At 24.5% G+C, this 17,474-nt stretch overlaps 1 protein-coding gene across 1 annotated transcript; it reads left to right on the forward strand.

The window, feature by feature from the left end:
* Window positions 1-234: 234 nt before the first annotated feature.
* Window positions 235-6,605, forward strand: LOC145849690 (uncharacterized). Its single transcript, XM_082954709.1, has 8 exons — window positions 235-406; window positions 848-973; window positions 1,691-1,824; window positions 4,184-4,372; window positions 4,517-4,592; window positions 4,746-4,808; window positions 4,882-4,951; window positions 6,274-6,605. Exons 1-8 carry the CDS (start codon window positions 293-295, stop codon window positions 6,354-6,356), a joined length of 855 nt encoding a protein of 284 aa, XP_082810835.1. The 5' UTR covers window positions 235-292; the 3' UTR covers window positions 6,357-6,605.
* Window positions 6,606-17,474: the final 10,869 nt, after the last annotated feature.

The raw sequence follows: 17,474 nt of genomic DNA on the forward strand, positions 1-17,474 counted from the left end.
TTAAGATTTTTTTTTAATTAAAATGTTAAAAACACCCCTAGTGAGAATTTATTTTCAAAAACTTTGTAAGTAGAATAAAGTTTAAGAATGCATAGCTAGCTAGATTGAAACTAAAATATTTTGTTTGATTTGTAAAGACTAACTTTAGTGTTAACCATAATACTTTCAACTAAGAAAATCTTGTATTATTGTGATTTAAAGTTGAATAAAGTTTTGTTTGCTAATTTCATTGAAAATACACTTGTTTTTGTAGTTTTTGTTTTAATTTCGGGAGTTATCAAGAAAAAACAAGATGGAGGCAATCAAGAAGAAGATGACTATGCTCAAATTTGATAAGGAGCAGGCCATCGATCGTGCCGAGCAAGCAGAAGCTGATAGGAAAGTTGCTGAAGACAAAGTTTTAACTGTAAGTTTTTAAGACAAATGATTGTTTTGTGACACCTATAAAGCTTTATAAATTTCCATAAAACAAGTTTACTAGTTTAAAAATTTCAAAAAACTGTTCAAAAAAATCTTTTTTTTTTCTTGTAAAACTATTTGTACAACTTTATATCTTTAATAAAGGTGATTTATCAAATAGTATAATCTAATGGCTAGTTTTAAAGAATGTCAAATACCTGTAAAAGATCTTTAAGTTTTGGTAAAGAAAAATCATAACGTTTCGAGATTCTAAATTTAGAACTCTTTCAGTAAATTAAAGTTATATTTTTTATCTTTGACTATTACTATATACTAGCTATCTTAAAATATACCCTTAAAACAAAAAAAAAAAACGTTGTTATTAGATAACTCATGTTTACTAAAAAAAATTTAACCCAAAGTTTATCAACCACCATTTTTTAATTAGTTTGAGGAAGAACTTCAAGCTCTCCAAAAAAGATTGAAGGCAACAGAAGATGAACTTGACAACTCTATCGAAAAATTGAGGGCTGCTAATGAGAACTTGGAAAAGGCAGAAAAAAAGGCTGCTGATGTAAGTTTGTTGTAATTTCATAAAATTTTTAGTTGCTGAAAACTAAAGTCAGTAAAATTGTTAATGTAGTTAAATTAGATTTGTATTTTTAAAGTGCAGTTTTTGCTGTTTTATTTTTTTTAATTAAACTGTGTCAAGATTAATTTGAATTATTAAAAAGTTATTGGTAGTAGAAAATATGTTTTACTTTGTTTTTAATGTATACGGTAAAACTTTTATTTTTTTAAAGTTTAATAAAGTTTGATTTAATAATTTATTTTAAAATTCATATATAGCTTTAAGTTTGTAAGTTTTTTTAATGACCATTTGTATTGTTGAATTCTATTTATTTTTGAACTAATTATATACATTTTTAAATATCTACTTATTAGAACTGTAATTTCACTTATAAGTTATAAACATTTTAAAGGCTACTGTTTGTACAACAACAGCTTAGAAGCATAAACTTTTTAAGCACAGCTGTTTAGAGTTGTGTAATATTTAAAATGTTATTGAACGTAAACTTAAGTTTAACTTGATCATTGTACAATACATTAAATACTTTTTTTAAATATTAAATGTTTGGTAGGTACTAAAGTAAACTAGATAGTTAAAAAAAAGTTATACCTTAAATACAAAATTGTACAGACTTATTAAAAAACACGTTTCTTAAGTTTAGAATAGTATAAAAAAAATAATATTCTGTTCTATAAATTAAATGAAGACTTTAAATAATAGGCAGAACAAGAAGTAGCCGGTTTAAACCGTCGTATAACATTGGTTGAAGAAGAATTAGACAGAGCACAAGAACGTCTCTCCGTATCATTGACAAAACTTGAAGAAGCTGAAAAAGCAGCTGATGAGAGCGAAAGGTAGTTTCTTATTACGTCATAGACAAGATTGTCGTTTCTTCGCTGCAATGCCGTTCATGTTACTAAACAGCGTCTTAGTTACATAGACTTGTATGGAACAAAAAAGTAACATGAATGAAACTTTTTATAATTAGTTAAAACCTTTGTGATTTTAAAATAAAAGTTTAGTAGCTAAAACATTAAGTTGAAAATATAAAAGAAATATTTAAACATCAAAATAGATTTTATGAAAAAAAAACTACAAATTAACATATTCTGATATTAAAGATATTTAATTTTGAAATTAAAATAATTTTATGTATGTATCTGTAATGCTTTATTTTTTTTTCTACAAATGACTTACAAAGCTTATTTTTCATAGTTTAATGTAATACAATGTTTTAGACTTATTTATTAATTGACGAACACTTTTCAAAACAAAAACTTTAGTAATTTCTGGTATAATAAATCACTTTTATATATCTCCTTAAGTTATAAAAATTTTGTTGTTTTGATTGAATAACTAAAATACAACACGTATAAATTACTTCAATTTATCTATTAGCTTAAACGATTTATAATTGATTTAAAGATTTAAAAGAGTTATTTTGTATTATATAAGAAACAAAAATTATCTTTGACTTAAAAAAAGCTAACTTTTGGTGATTAAGGTAAACTAGAACATTGCTTTTAATAGAAAATGTTTTCTAAACTCAGCAGTTTATGATTATAACTATATAATTCTTCTATAGCTGCTTAAATATTTTTAAATATTGCTTTAAAAACAATATTCTAATACTTTATTTCGTATGCTCTTCATAAAAAAGAGAACTTTATTATCTTAGTTAAGTTTTAGTGTTATCATAATTTTTTTTCGATCTTTGTTTGTTTATACTAAATGTATATTACATTGTACAACCCTTTAATACACAAAAATTGACAAAAGTTAGAAATATTTTTTTTTATTAATACCTAAAGCAGCTCATTTTAAAGTATTCATTTGATGTTGAGCTGTGAAACTTTAAAAGATAAAATTTAATTCTTTATATAAGCAAATAAAAAGTTTTCTTACTAACAAAGTAAGTTAATGAACACGATTATATGACAATTAAAGTTATTACAACTTCAATTTTTAAAAATAAATTGTGTTTAACAAAAACATACATTCAAAAAAGTCCAATTAATTAAGATAACGACGGTAATATATATAAAAAGTATATTTAAAATCAGAGATAGTTCAAAATTGCTAAATAGCAACTGTTTCAGTAGTTTAATACAATACTTTAGACATATATCAAAAAATAATTCGTATCTGAAAAAAAATCGTTTCAAAAGGTCCAATTAATAAATATAAAGATAGTACAAAACGTTTTGAAAAAAAAAAAGATAATTATCTTTAACTCAGAGTTAACATAACTTAAACTTAAAAAGTTCATTTTATTTGCATCTAATGATTTATTAGTTTATAGTTTTAAAGTGTTTACATATTATTAAATTAAAATCTGTAATACTTTTGAATTTAAATTAAGTTTAAAATTGTTTGTAGTTTTTATTTATTTAAACGTGTTGTATGTAATTCGTTTAAAAAAGTTGTAACATTTCACTATAAGGAATAGTTTTAAAGTTTCAAGTTTTGGATGCATAAGTGTTTTTATTTTTATTTTCAAGATAAACTGCTTAAAATAAATGCTGTTCACACTACTTAGTTTAGTAAATAGTGTGTAAAGCAAAAACAACTACTATCATGTTTTAATTTTATTTTCTACTACATTTTATAATAAATGTATTTAAATACTTTAAAAATAAGAATTAAAAAAGATTACCAGTTTTTAAAACACTTTTACTTCTATAAAAACTTATGTGCATTTTCTTGTGCATAGGTAAACTTTTTTCAAGCTTTAGTATGTACAGCAATTAATTTAACTATTTCATACTTGCATGCAATACATTATGTAATTTTTTTAAGATGTAGATCTCGTTAATACCTATAAACTTCAGTTTATAGTAGTTTTAAAGGGCTACGTAAAATTACAAGTGGTTAAAATTACAAGTAGACTTAAACGTTTTAGTAAGGATTTAACGACTTTAAGTCATTGTAAGCTAATTGTTTTAAAAATAAGATTTATATAAAAAAGTAATCGATTTGATTATTATGATTATTAACTATTATTTGCATAAAACAAAATAAATTAGACAATATATCTATTTTTTTTAAGTAATATTTGTTTTTATGTATGAAGTTCTTTGTAAAAATATATTAAATGCTTAATATATTAAACAAACATCAAACAGCATAGTTGCTCTAATTTTATTATATTTAAGCTTTCAGAACTGTTTTACTACAACAAAAAAATATTCTTTCAAAATATTAAATTTTCAGAGGACGCAAAGTTATTGAAAACCGCTCTTTGAAAGATGAAGAAAAACTTGAGATGCAAGAAATTCAACTCACTGAGGCAAAGAACATTGCTGAAGATGCTGATCGCAAATACGAAGAAGTCGCACGTAAGCTTGTCATGGTTGAAGCTGAATTGGAGCGTGGTGAAGAGAGGGCTGAACTTGCTGAAAAGTTTGTAATTTTTTCTCTGATTTTGTAGACTGTATAAAAAAATATTTGTAATGACAATCTTGAAAAAATTAAGTTAAAATTTTAAATAAAAAATCTTTTTTCTATTTATTTATTATTTATGTGTAATTATTTACTTATAAACAGCAAAGCTAATGAACTAGAAGAAGAGTTGAAGATTGTTACGAACAACTTGAAATCTCTTGAGGCACAATCAGAAAAGGTTAGCACTTATAATTAAGCTTATCAAACAGATAAAAGTGTTAGCTAAAAATTTTATATGTTAAGTAGTGTTATAGTATTCAACTGAAATTTAAGAAAAATACAATTTTGATTAATTATTTTAAAAACCTATTGATCGAAATTTTAAATTTAGTATGCTGCTAAAGAAATTACCTATGAAACTGAGATTAAAACCTTGACGGACAAACTTAAAGACGTGAGTTCAATAAATATAAGTTTAAATATACGAAAACTACGCTAAATTTATTAAACGTATTGATACTTTTCAGTCTGAAACTAGGGCTGAGTTTGCTGAAAAATCTGTAATTAAACTGGAAAAGAACATTGATGAACTTGAAGGTAATATAAATTTAAATAAGTACTAAAAGTATATATTTTCAACTTTGTAGCTTAAAAAGTAGCAAAATAGTTGTAATAGTTATTTATATAATTAACAAATAGTTATACAACAGATAAAATTGTTATATGATAAAGTTTGAACGGACTAGCTTTGTATCATCTGTATTAACAAACCATTAGCAAGTAGTTTTTTATATTTATAACAGATAAACAAAAAAATTTAAGACAATCGGTTTTAGTTTAAATACCTAGAGTTTGTGTTCATATGACTTTATAATTTTTCATGCAGTTTTTTATAAGAAGATTTATGAGTAGTGTTATACGTTCTTAGGAGATTTTCACTCAAACTTAGGAGATTACACATAAAACAACAAAAAAATCACCTTTTAGGTTTATTTTCAAATATTGGTTATATAATATGATGATCGTAAAAATAAACATGTTGGTTATAACAAAAAGTAACCAAAAAAACTTTTTTTTATAAACTTTTCCCTTAAAAAACATCAACAATTGTAAAACAAACTAACTATTTTTAAGTAAATTAATCAAATACTGTAAAATAACTATTTAAATTTTTGAAAGATTAAAAAGGGATTATGTTGTTCGCATTTTGAAAGTGAATCTGTGATAAAAGTTTAGATACATGTAAATACCAGCTTTTAAGTAACTAAACTAGCTTATTCATAAAATTAAAATAAAATACTTTAGTATACTACTAAAAATCTAACTTTAAAACTTTTTCAAAAAACTTTTGTGGAATATTTAATAGCTTAGAAAAATACACACGCAGAGTTTAAGTGGACTTTTAAAAATCAGTACTTCTTAAAACTTTATAAAGCTTCGTAGCATAAAAAACAGGTTTAATTAGAACTTTGTTTTAAATTAGTCTAAAGATAAATTGATTTTGTTTGATTATTAACATTTTAGATACACGTTTTACATGTCCCATATTTTTTTTTGCAAAAAAGTGAATTATTATCGTTATTCTTGTGCGGAAGCGTATCATAAACTATTTCATACAATTTTATTAACTTTAACAAAATGTATATATCTAAATTTATGAGGTTTGAATTAACTTTGTAGCTTAAAACTTTCATTAACTTCGTTAAAGTAAAAGACAGTTACTATTTTGTTAATTTGGAAATTTGTTTCCAATAACGTTTTTTTGTAGTAAGCAATATTTCAGCTACAAAAATTAAACTTTACATATAAAAAATATAGTATTTTAAAATACTATAAATGAAAAATAAGTTTTAAGAATTTTCGTACATTTTATAAATAAGTTTATTTTATTTAAGTTTAAATATAAATTTATTTCTTAGATGCTCTTTACTCAGAGAAGTGCAAGATCCGTGCAATCAACGAAGATATGGATGTTGCTCTTCAAGGAATTGGCGATTTGTAATTCACATTTAACACTGAAAAGTTTCTATAACAAATTTTTCGTTGTTTTTAACAATTTAACCATAGTATATGAATTTTTCCTTAAAAATGTGAGTTTACCAAGCTCAAAACTTACTAAACATCAGCATATTTGATTTTGTATTTTTTTGTATATGCAAAATTTTCTCAATTTGTTTGTGTATAAACGCTTAAAATTGTTAAGTTTTAAAGGTTTTTAGGTTTGTCACGGTAATAAATTTTGTTAAACTTTCATACAAAAAATTAGTTAAAAGTATGTAAATTCTGGTAAAAAAGGATAATCTTAAAAGACAATTGAATAGTTAAAACTTTATACTTGATAATATAGTTATGATTTTAAACAAAAGTATCATCTATAAGCACTTTACTATCAGAGCAATATTTTTAAAACAAATTTCGGTAAGTAGAAAACAATAAAAAACATATTGTTATATGTTTAACTAAGTTTCACTTGAAGGGTCTTTTAATTCGTTTATTTTATTCACTTACATATCAAACAATTTTATAAAGCTATTGTTATAACCAATTTGAAAATAGTTTTAGAAAGTAGCCTGTAACTGTTAAGTTACATTTTATTTTTAACAAAGTAATTATAAAATAACATACTAAAGGTTGTTCTATGATTCAAAGTTAGTACACATTTTTCACAGTCTATAGTTTTGTTATAGTGTTTAAAAATGTAGATCACTGCTTATCAACAAAAAAAACCTCAATATAAAGCTTCTGATGTTGGTTGAAACTATATTTACGGGGTTTTAATCCTTTGTACAATATTTATTTTTAAAAGTAATATTTTACGTTTATTAATAGAATACAGCAAACTTTGTTATACAAAAAATAGATCTTTGAAACAGTAGTTTTATAACAATTTAAAGTTGCGGTTTATAACAACTAATATAAGAATAGTTTCAAAAAAAAAAAACTAAAAGCAGAACATAGTACATACTATGTACTACATAGTCTATTGAACTCCATAACTAAAGTGCTCAGAAAGCTTGATCTAAAGACTTGGTGTACGAAAAAACCTTTCAGTTATTGAGTCGTCACATGATGTTTTTATGATCTACTACGAGCTAGTGAAAACATGTTTTTCGAATTAAATCATAAAAATTTTAACAAATAAAACATGAACTAAAAAATTAAATTCAAAAATATAAAGATTACTCTGCTTGCATCGTTTTAAAACTTGAAAATTGCCAACAACCTCCGAGTTCCGGCATAATTTCCAACTAATAAATTGTTAATCACTCAGCTGTTTTTTTTTTCAGTTCTTCTACGATCCGCGAGTTTCCGTAATACTTAACGTAATGTCTCAACTTTGTTATAGGTTCTCTGATCGACAGGGCAAATGTTTTTGCGAATTATATTCGCGTCAAATATTTCCGAAGTTTTAAGTTTGATTTGATTTTAGTGTTTTTAATAATGGTCAGAAACTGCTTTACGATGATTCTTTAAAAGAGGTTGCAATAATTATTACAAATAAGTTATACAGTTTACGAAAACCAACGATTAGGAAAGAAAGTATTGTTAGCATGCTGCAAATTGCTACATATTAGGTTAAGTTCAGCTTTGATGAAATAGTATACAACCAGGTAAATGGAGTTGAAATAGTTTCTCAATTGAGCACAACCCTGGCAAATATTTTCACTGAACCACGGAGTATCAAGTTATCCCGAACTTACAGAGCGAAATAATGTACCTGCAATATATGGATGAATTTCTAGTATTTTCAAGAAATAAAGGGGAGAACTACGTTTTTATAACAAACTGAACAGTTTTAATTAAGCCATATTGTTGACTAAGGAAGAGAGAGCAACAGTGATCAGTCTATTGTTTTTGGACATCCTATTTATTTAAGAGGAGAGTATATTTTAGACAACGGTATACAGAAAATCATTCTTCACATGCTAATACTTACATTTTCAGTCCTTATGTAACACAAATAGAAAGCTTAATTTAATAACAACGAAAAAGAGCACATATGATCTGTTTACAACAGCTTAAACAAAATAAAAATCAGTAGCGATAGATACCTAGAGTCTCTCGCTGGTAAATTAGTAAAGCTTCACAAAAACAACATATCAGAAAATCAGCCTTGGAGATCGGGTAGTTGCATGTTGTTTTAAAAGTTCTAGTAGTTAGCAAAAGATCTGCTAAATAAAACAAAAAAAAAAACGAGCATTTCTCTTGCGATTAAACTTAGAGTAGTTTATGTATATAATCTAAAGTAATAGTAAGTCTTGACGTGAAAGCCCAGTATCAAATGTTGTAATATTCAATTTTTTCTTTGACAGGATCTACAAAGGTCAAACTCTACGTAATTTTAAGATTTCAAAAAAGAACAACTGAAAGAAATATCTAAATGTCAAAACAAGTAATAGATTCTGCAAAAAGCTTTGCAATTATAGAACTTTTGATACACATTGCAAAGTGTGCTGAGAAATGTAACATCTCTATTTTTAGTATCATAAAACAATTTGCAACTGAGTATGACCTTATGAAATTTAAAGCTGTTTTGATACACTTGTTTAAGATAAATCTATGTAAACAGAAGGAATTTGATTATGTGGATATCCTGTTTTATTAGCTTTAAGAAGTTATAGTGTACTCTGTTTAACTTTTTTTTATTAAATATAATTTTGTGGTTTTTAGATAGGTAACTTTTATTAACTTTAACGTTTTAGTATAAAGATCTTAACTATATTAATGTTTTTTTAAGTATAAGCCTCAAATTTTGTTGTTTAGTTCTGCTTGTAAAATCCCTAACGGCAAAGAAATCTTAGTAAAAAAAATAAAATGTTGAATTTGATGTTCGTATTGATGCTAAAGTCAATTTTCCGTAACATTTTTTAACTACAAGCCAAAGCTATTTTTTATTATATTCAAATAAAAGTAATTTGTTTGGTGTGCAATGTTATACTCATACATCAAAACCTTAACCACCTAAACAGGACACACAAGAAGAAGAACAAAATAAAATACATTTATATTCAACACAAAATAAGCATAAACAAAATATCAAACAAAGTTAAAGTTATAAAGAACTCATTAATAAGTTTAAACTATTTTGATTGATATGAAAAGCGAAAACTTAGTACATACAAAATCAATTGTACAAAAAAAAAAAAATCAATAGTCTGCTAGGGGAAGCGTAGGGAAATAAAAATAATTAATATTACAAATAGAAATGAATAAATCAGTATTTAATTTAGATGAGATAAATATTATAAACAATTTATTAATTTATTTTTCTCTGTTGATTTAAATGGAAAATTTTTGAATTTTACTGATATTAATAGTATTTAAGTTAAAAATTTTCAGTTTTAAGCGAAAATTTCCCACCCTCTCACACTATACCACACCTTGTGGTAGCTTGTTCTACATTGTCATTGCTCTGTGAAAAAATTAACCTTGCCACTGACTGTTCTTAAAATTATGCATACATTTTATTTTTCTAAAATTGCCTTTTAACTGATATTTATCAAGAGAAAAATTGAAAAATTAACTGAAAAAGACCTTATATTTGCCATTAGTAATTTTATAAAAAGTAAATAAGTAAAATTCTCATCTTCTATGTTCTAGAGATTCCAATCCAAGTTTAACCAATCTATCTTTATATGATGTTTTAGATATGTTACAATGGTAGCTGTATAATTTGCACGAGCGTACAAAATTGCACGAGGGGACAAAATTGCACGAAGACTAATTTGCACGAGGACACTTTTGCACGACCAGACAATTTTGCAAGGGTTTTTTTTTTTTTTAATTTCTGTGTTAATTTCATTTTTTTTTTAAATTTAGTTATTTTTTTACTATAAGTGTTACCCTTAACCCTTACCCTCGGTCGGTAAGTAATAAATATTTTTTATCTTTTGTTAATTTTTTTATTAATTTTTAATTTTAGTTTATATATTTTAATTTTAATATCACTGTTACCCCTAACCATTGGTCGGTAGCTAATTTTTATTGTTTTTTATTTTATTTCTTTAATAATAATTTATATTATTTTTTATTTACTTTTTTACTATCACTGTCACCCCTAACCTTTACCTTCGGTCAGTAACTTTTTTTTTCATAATTTTTTTTTTTGTTTTTTATTCTTTTTTTTTTGCTCTATTTTTTTACTCTCGTTCAAAAATGTAACTCGTGTAAAATTGACCCTTGGTGCAAAATCGTCTTCGTGGAATTTTGTTCCCTCGTGCAATTTTGTTCTTGTGCAATTTAGTAACCTCGTGAAATTTTTTCTTCGTGCAATTTAGACCCATTCCTATGTTACAACGATTACGTGTAAAACGGGTAAAATTTCTTTGCACAGATTCAATTTTATTAATATCTATTTTTTAAATAAGGTGACCAAATTTTGGTACTGTACTTAAGATTATAACGAACGTAGATTTTAAATAGCTTTGTCAGAATAGTTTCTAAACTATTTTTAGAACTTTTTGACATTTTCTAGGAAGAAATTTGTGCAACTTTATGTAAATAACGTATGTGTCCATTCCATTTAAAATTTTCAGAGATATATATTCCTAAATCTTTAAAAACTTTAACTGTTGGTATCTTAGTGTTATTGATTAATAGGTCAATTGGGTCAAAAAGTTTTTTATTTTTAGTTGTTAGAATTTTACACTTGTTAGGATTTAAATCAAGTTTTCTTGTTTTTAAGCATTTGTAGATATTATTTTTTCAACGTTACCCACAAACGGTCGCTTCAGTACATTGTACTTAAGCCCGCTTGTTTAAGATCACAATAGCGGTTTCTCGCGACTATTCCTGCCTGATGAGTCCTAATAAGGACGAAACCGGTCGTAGGATTGTCTCGGATGCTGTTGTTGTTGATCTTGCGGTAAAGTTCATTGTTTATTAGATATTATCTAGAGATATAATATAATGTAAAGAGATATTTGACTCACAAATTTTTCTTATATTATTTGCAAATAAACTGATATCACTTTACATATCAATATTTGAACTAATATCGTTAATGTAATTAAAAATAGAAAAGAACCAGTTACACCACTTTGTGGTGCTTTACTGTATAGCGTTAAAGGGTCTGACAGAGTATCATTAATGACCACTCTTTGTGATCTCCCAATTAATGACCTTGATAACCGAAAGGTTCTTCGTGCACCAGGTCCTATGAGCAAATGTTTTGTGTGCTTTTTTTTTTCGTTCAGTAAAAAATAATTCAAAAACTATTGAACCACTTCACTAAGGATTCATGTAGTCCATACTGACTCAATATTTCTAATGATCATTTGTGTGGTACTGAATCTAAAGCTTTTTTTGTATTAGTGTAAATTACTTTAATATAATCGTTTTTGAGATAAGGAACTATCAATGAATGTAAGCATGTTAGCAGTTGAATGTTTTACGAGCGGCTAGGGACAAAAAAAAATTGTTTATTAGATAGTAAATTATTGTCAAAAATGTAACCAAGAGTTTTAATAGATATAGTGTGTTCAACAATTCGAGAAAATCCACTTGTTAAAGATATTGACCTATGGTTTAACGTATTGTGTTTGTTACATTTCTTATGGAGTGGAATGACAAAATACATTTTCATTGTTTTAGTGTTTCAGCTTATTCTATAGAGAAATTGAAAATTAATGAAAGTTGAAAAATTTTTGATGTAATTGCATACTTAATAAAACGGGCAGGATATTTTCTGGGGTTCTAATGGTTTTAATGGTGTTCGTAAGTTATAACATGTTTTCAATTTTACTAAATTATTTTTGAGCTAGTTTAAAACTTTGGTGGTTATCATCTTTTTGATATCATTTTTGAAAACTTCTGTTAAAAAGTGAGGCTATTATAAAATCTGAGGTTACTGTTTTATCTTTATCATTGTCATTTAAAAGGGGTACTGCAGTACTTAAATTAAGTTTAGATTTTACGTAACTATAAAACTCTTTTAAATTTGTGTTTTTGCAAAATTTTCTTTACATTCAAAATTATATTTTTTAACAGCTAATTGGTAGTCGTTTGACTTATTTTTATAATCTTTTGAAAATGATTTATTTGTCTTAGCTTTTTTGTGCAAAATAAGTTTTTAGTTTAATAATTTATTGATGTGAGATGGATGTTTTTTACTTTTGTTAGTTTTAGAATAAAGTGGTGTAAAACGTTTAATTGAGGTTTGAATCGAGCTGATGAATTGGTCATAAAGATGTTGGAGATTTATTGACTTTTAAATAATGATGTCCAATTATTTTTTGACAGGTAATTATTAATATTTTCCAAACCTGCCTTTTTAAAATTATATAAATATTTTTTAGCATAAATAACTGTTTGACTTTCAATTTTAACTTTAAATGAAATCAAGTTATGGTCACACGTTTTTGTTAATGGAAAAGTAATTAAATGAGATATGATTCTATCTAGACCAAAGTCATTGCAAATTAAAAGATCAAATATGTTTACATTTTTATGAGTTGGAATTTTGATTACCTGAGTTTAAAGATTATTCGTGAAAAAATTAAGAAATTACTCATGGGACTCATCTTAGTCTACGCTAGGAATAGTCCAATCTATGTTTAGCAGATTAAAATCCCCAAAAACGTAAAATAAAAAGTCTTTTGGAAAAAACATTTTAGTTTCATTTTTTGTAGTCAGTGCACATATTGCAGACAGTGGGGAAAGGTAGACACAGAAAAATATTAGTTTCAACTTTTTTTCAATTACGTCTATACAAAAGTATTCAAAATTTATGTTCTTAAAAGAGATTAAATTTTTTTAAACTTTAAATAATTTAATTAATATAGTTACTCTAATTGTAAAAAAATTACTTAAAGGAAAAAAGAAAACTTGTTTTATTAACTGAAACTTTTCTATAAAAGCTTTATTTAGATTACTAAAAATAACTATTTGATATAAGTTCTTATTTAAAAAAATCATAATAAACATATTTCAATGTTTAGTGTTAAGATTATCATACATTGAAAACAAAAGTTTTAAGAGCTTGTTCTTAGTATCTCTATTAATTTCTTTTTATCTATGCTTATAACCTTGAATTTTTTTTATACATTTTAACCAAATAACAGACTAAAAGAGCAAGATGATTTTTTAAAACTAGTAGTTTAAAATAAGTTACAAAACGTAAACCACAATTAATTTTACAACAAGTTTGAAAAACAACAAAAACATTAGTTTCTCAATAAATTAAAAAAATTCAAAACAATAAAATATAATAGTTTGTTTAATTTATAATTTAGACTAGAATTCACAAAAATCTAAACTAGTTTTAAGTTTTTAGGAATTTTTTTTTTGGTAAACAACTTTACTAACAAATTTGGCTAATTATAATTTTCAAATCTTTTAAGTGTAAAAAATTATTACTAAAACTTTAGTTTATTTTATACTTTATTTTTAAGATAAAATGTGATTATTCGAGCTAAGTAAGCTTTATTCATTCGTTCGTTCCTTTTCTTTGTTCTTAAGAGAGTGTAAATTTTTAACAGATCGTTTTCTGGGGTTCTTTTGATTCTCTGTCTCCGTCTTTTAGACTTTGAAATTTTCTGCTCAGTTATCGCCTTATTTAACTTTCTTTTAACTAAACTTTTCATTTTTCTATAAATCGGAATCTAAATAAAGAAATGAAGCTAATAAAATAGTATTATGAGTGATCAAAGTTCTTAATAAACGTCTTCAAGCTTATTATAATTGTTGAAATAAAATATAATAACGGTAATTATAAACTAAGTTTAGATAATTAGTTTTGTTGACTCTAAGCTAGAAGTCATACAAAGAGTTTATTTTAAAGTTTTGTTTTTCTTTAAAAACTAAAAAAATCTAAACTTTTAATACTCTTGACTTGTGCAGTAAAATTTAGTTTTAAACGATGTGAATGTTAAAAATCCTTAGTTATTTATCAGTTTTTAATAAAAATAATGAATAGTAAACTTGTTCAACAAAGTTTAAATTTTGGTTTTATTTTTTAAACGAAAAATATTATAACTATATTGTTTACTTAACTTAATTAAGCTATAACAAATTTTATCACATAATATGTTTTTATTAAAAAACAATTAATGGTTTTTAGTGTGTTAAAATATAATACAAATAACGTCGAAAACTTACAGAAGCTAAGTACGAAATTGTTGTTCCTTCAACTTTTCTTCCACGATTTTTTGTTTTAAAACCACTGGTATTAACCACTAAGATCACGCATGCCAAAACAAACACCAAGTTCCTAACTTTCATTTTATATTTTTTCTATGTTAAAATATCTTTTTATGTTTAATATTTGTTGTTTTTTCTTAAACATGAAATTATTAAATTAAGCCTTATTTGAAGTCAATTTTAATTATAAGACATTTTTTTTTAAACAACACAACTAAAATAATAAGTTTTATACAATAACTTTTAGTTTGATCATAAATAAAAATTAAAGAATTGATTTTTTTTAAATTTGTACGTATGTCAGTTCAGAAAAAAATTAGTAGTTTTAAAACTTTTTTTACAGACTATAAATTCAAAGCTATGCTTTAACATTTTTTTTAAACTATTTTGTGTTGTCTTTTTTAAAATTTTCACTTTTACAACCTTAACTTTTTTTTTTCTTACAAAATTTATGTATTGTTTTGTGCCGCTAATACTGTATGTGTAAATGGTTTTAGCCACTGTAATGTTTTCAGGTATTTTTAACTAGTAGTTATGAAATTATAAACACTAAAAATAACGTACATGATATTAAAATAGTAACCAAAACAATTACAAACAAATTATAACACAATAATTTTGTTTTCACTTCTATTTTATACATTTACGTATTTTTACGCATTTACGTTTCACACTACGGAAAAACAGAAGTGGTTTTCGAAAAACAACACAACCTTGACAAGCAAAATCATTTTAAAATAAGCGAATGCGTTTAGATATTTTTTTAAGTTAAAAAATCGAAGCAAGTACTGAAAACTTTGCTATTAAACGGCTTATCAATTGATAATTATTTGATCTATTATCATAAAATAACTGAAACCATAAAAAAAATAAGTCTTTTAAACAAGAAAAATTAACACCTCAAACATCATAACTTTTATATTTTTTCTAAAGAGAAAAGTTGACCTAACAAATAGACTAAACATAGTTGAAAACTTAATTTTGGTTAAAAGCATCGATACTGTATTAATAATCGCTTGTATTTAAGATTCGTAATAAGTTTTTGAATTACAAAGCTAGATCGAGCTATAGAGCTAATATAAGTTTTAAGTTATAATTACTTGGCTTTATTTAATTACTAAAAGTCACTCTATAAACTAAGTAATACCTAAGTAATAACATAGTGTTTTTTTTGCTTTTAAACAAACTTAACAAGTAGTTTATAGTAAAGTATATAAGAATTTTGTTCATGCACTAACTGTTAACCTTAAAACCTATTGAAATCGCTATGCAAAAGGATCTAAATACGTGTTTACAAGTAGCACTATGTTAATTTTTTAATATTAATCTTTAATAAATTAATGACTTTTTTAAAACACCAAAGAGGTCTTAACATAAATAGGAAACTAGTATATATATTAATAGTTAAGGTTAACATTTAAAACCTTTACTATTACTTTTTTTACTTTAGGTACCAATACTTGTTTAAATGACGTTTATCAATTAAGTTTAAAAAAAAATTAAACTCTTATCTAAATTCTAATGTATTTAGAGTTATGCTCATAAAACGATGTCTTTATAGAATATATACTTAGTAGCTTTTTTTAAATACTTATTTCTCTCACTTTATAATAATGTTTTTCTTTCGTTTTAAGACATTCGAAAACAACTTACATTTGCATGTAGATATTTAATGATGGTTAAACAAACAATATTTAAAATATTTATGTTTATTTCAATTTTAAAATCTTAAAGAATATATAACTATTTACAATGCTGAATCTACACAGTTTTAAACCTTCAAAAAACTAATAAACGTATTGTTGTCCATGGTTAAGCTAAATTAAGTAAGAAATATAGATATTTAAAGGGTAGGTTAGTTGTAAGTGACAGTTTTTACTAATTTTCTTGTCAAAAAAACACGAAATTGCTTTTATTTCTATATACGATCGATTTTATACTAGCGTTTTTAGAAAAAAAACTCAGTTTAAAAGTTTCTGTAGTTTTTTTAAATCTGCAAGTTTAAGCATTTTTAAAATTACAATTAGTATGAAGGCTTCTTTATTTTGTTGATCATTCTTGTCAAAATTGCTAGCTTAGTAGATTTGACATACTCGTATAACTTTATATATAACTTGCTAGCGTTACAATCAAAAAATAGTTTAAGTGTTGTAATATTGTTATAGAAAAGTAATTTAAAACATGATTACTTTAAAATTATAAAATTAATCTATTCTTAAAAGTTATCTTATGTATCTATCATATAGTTATGTACATCTTATTTTAGTGTTTGAAGTATAATCTTATTGACTGATTTTAATTTTGTTGATTATTATTGCCTCTTGTTGAGTAGAAGCTTTTTTTGTAAAAAGCTTTTACGTAAAATTATGAAATTACTTATTTCAGAATAATCAACTTCATTTTCAATTTAAATACTGATGTTTAGATTTTAGTAAAACTTTAGTTTTCGTAAACTTAACATACGACGTGATTTAATTTTTCTTAACCTACCAAGTTTAAGAAAATACTATTGTAAAAGCTGTAACATCATTTTTTTTAAATCAAAAGACTATAAAAAAATGCATTTAGTATATATAATTATTATCGTTTTTTTTAAATATATATTTTGTTAATTAATTTAAAAATCAATCAATTACATAAAAAAACAAAAATTGTGTTTATCATTGTAATACAATCTTCATAATTAGTCACATAAAATTTAGGCTTATTCTTATTTTTGAAGTTTGAAAAATGTGTCTAAAATATTTTTTACTAAAATTAAATCACATTTACTAAATCAATACAGTATTATACCTATTTAGTTAGCCTCAAATGTTGTATAACAGATCAAATACACACTCTAGTGTAAAAAAATATCATCATTTTCTATTGTAAGCATTAGTTTGTAATACGTTAGAAAAACACAAGAAAATAATAATGACAAGTTTTAAATAAAAAGCTTTATTAGGGTTAAGTCATATAAAGCATATAGTGTACTTGC

Source organism: Thalia democratica, chromosome 2, assembly GCF_965202585.1.
Source record: "Thalia democratica chromosome 2, ktThaDemo2.hap1.1, whole genome shotgun sequence".
Classification (NCBI taxonomy): Eukaryota; Metazoa; Chordata; class Thaliacea; order Salpida; family Salpidae; genus Thalia; species Thalia democratica.

What these genes read in the sequence shown, in the direction of transcription:
- LOC145849690 (XM_082954709.1), top strand. Translation starts at nt 293, where the DNA reads ATGGAGGCAATCAAGAAGAAGATGACTATGCTCAAATTTGATAAGGAG. An exon ending in AGGGCTGAACTTGCTGAAAA is followed by an intron (nt 4,373 to 4,516) that starts GTTTGTAATTTT and finishes ACTTATAAACAG; the next exon opens with CAAAGCTAATGAACTAGAAG. An exon ending in TGACGGACAAACTTAAAGAC is followed by an intron (nt 4,809 to 4,881) that starts GTGAGTTCAATA and finishes GATACTTTTCAG; the next exon opens with TCTGAAACTAGGGCTGAGTT.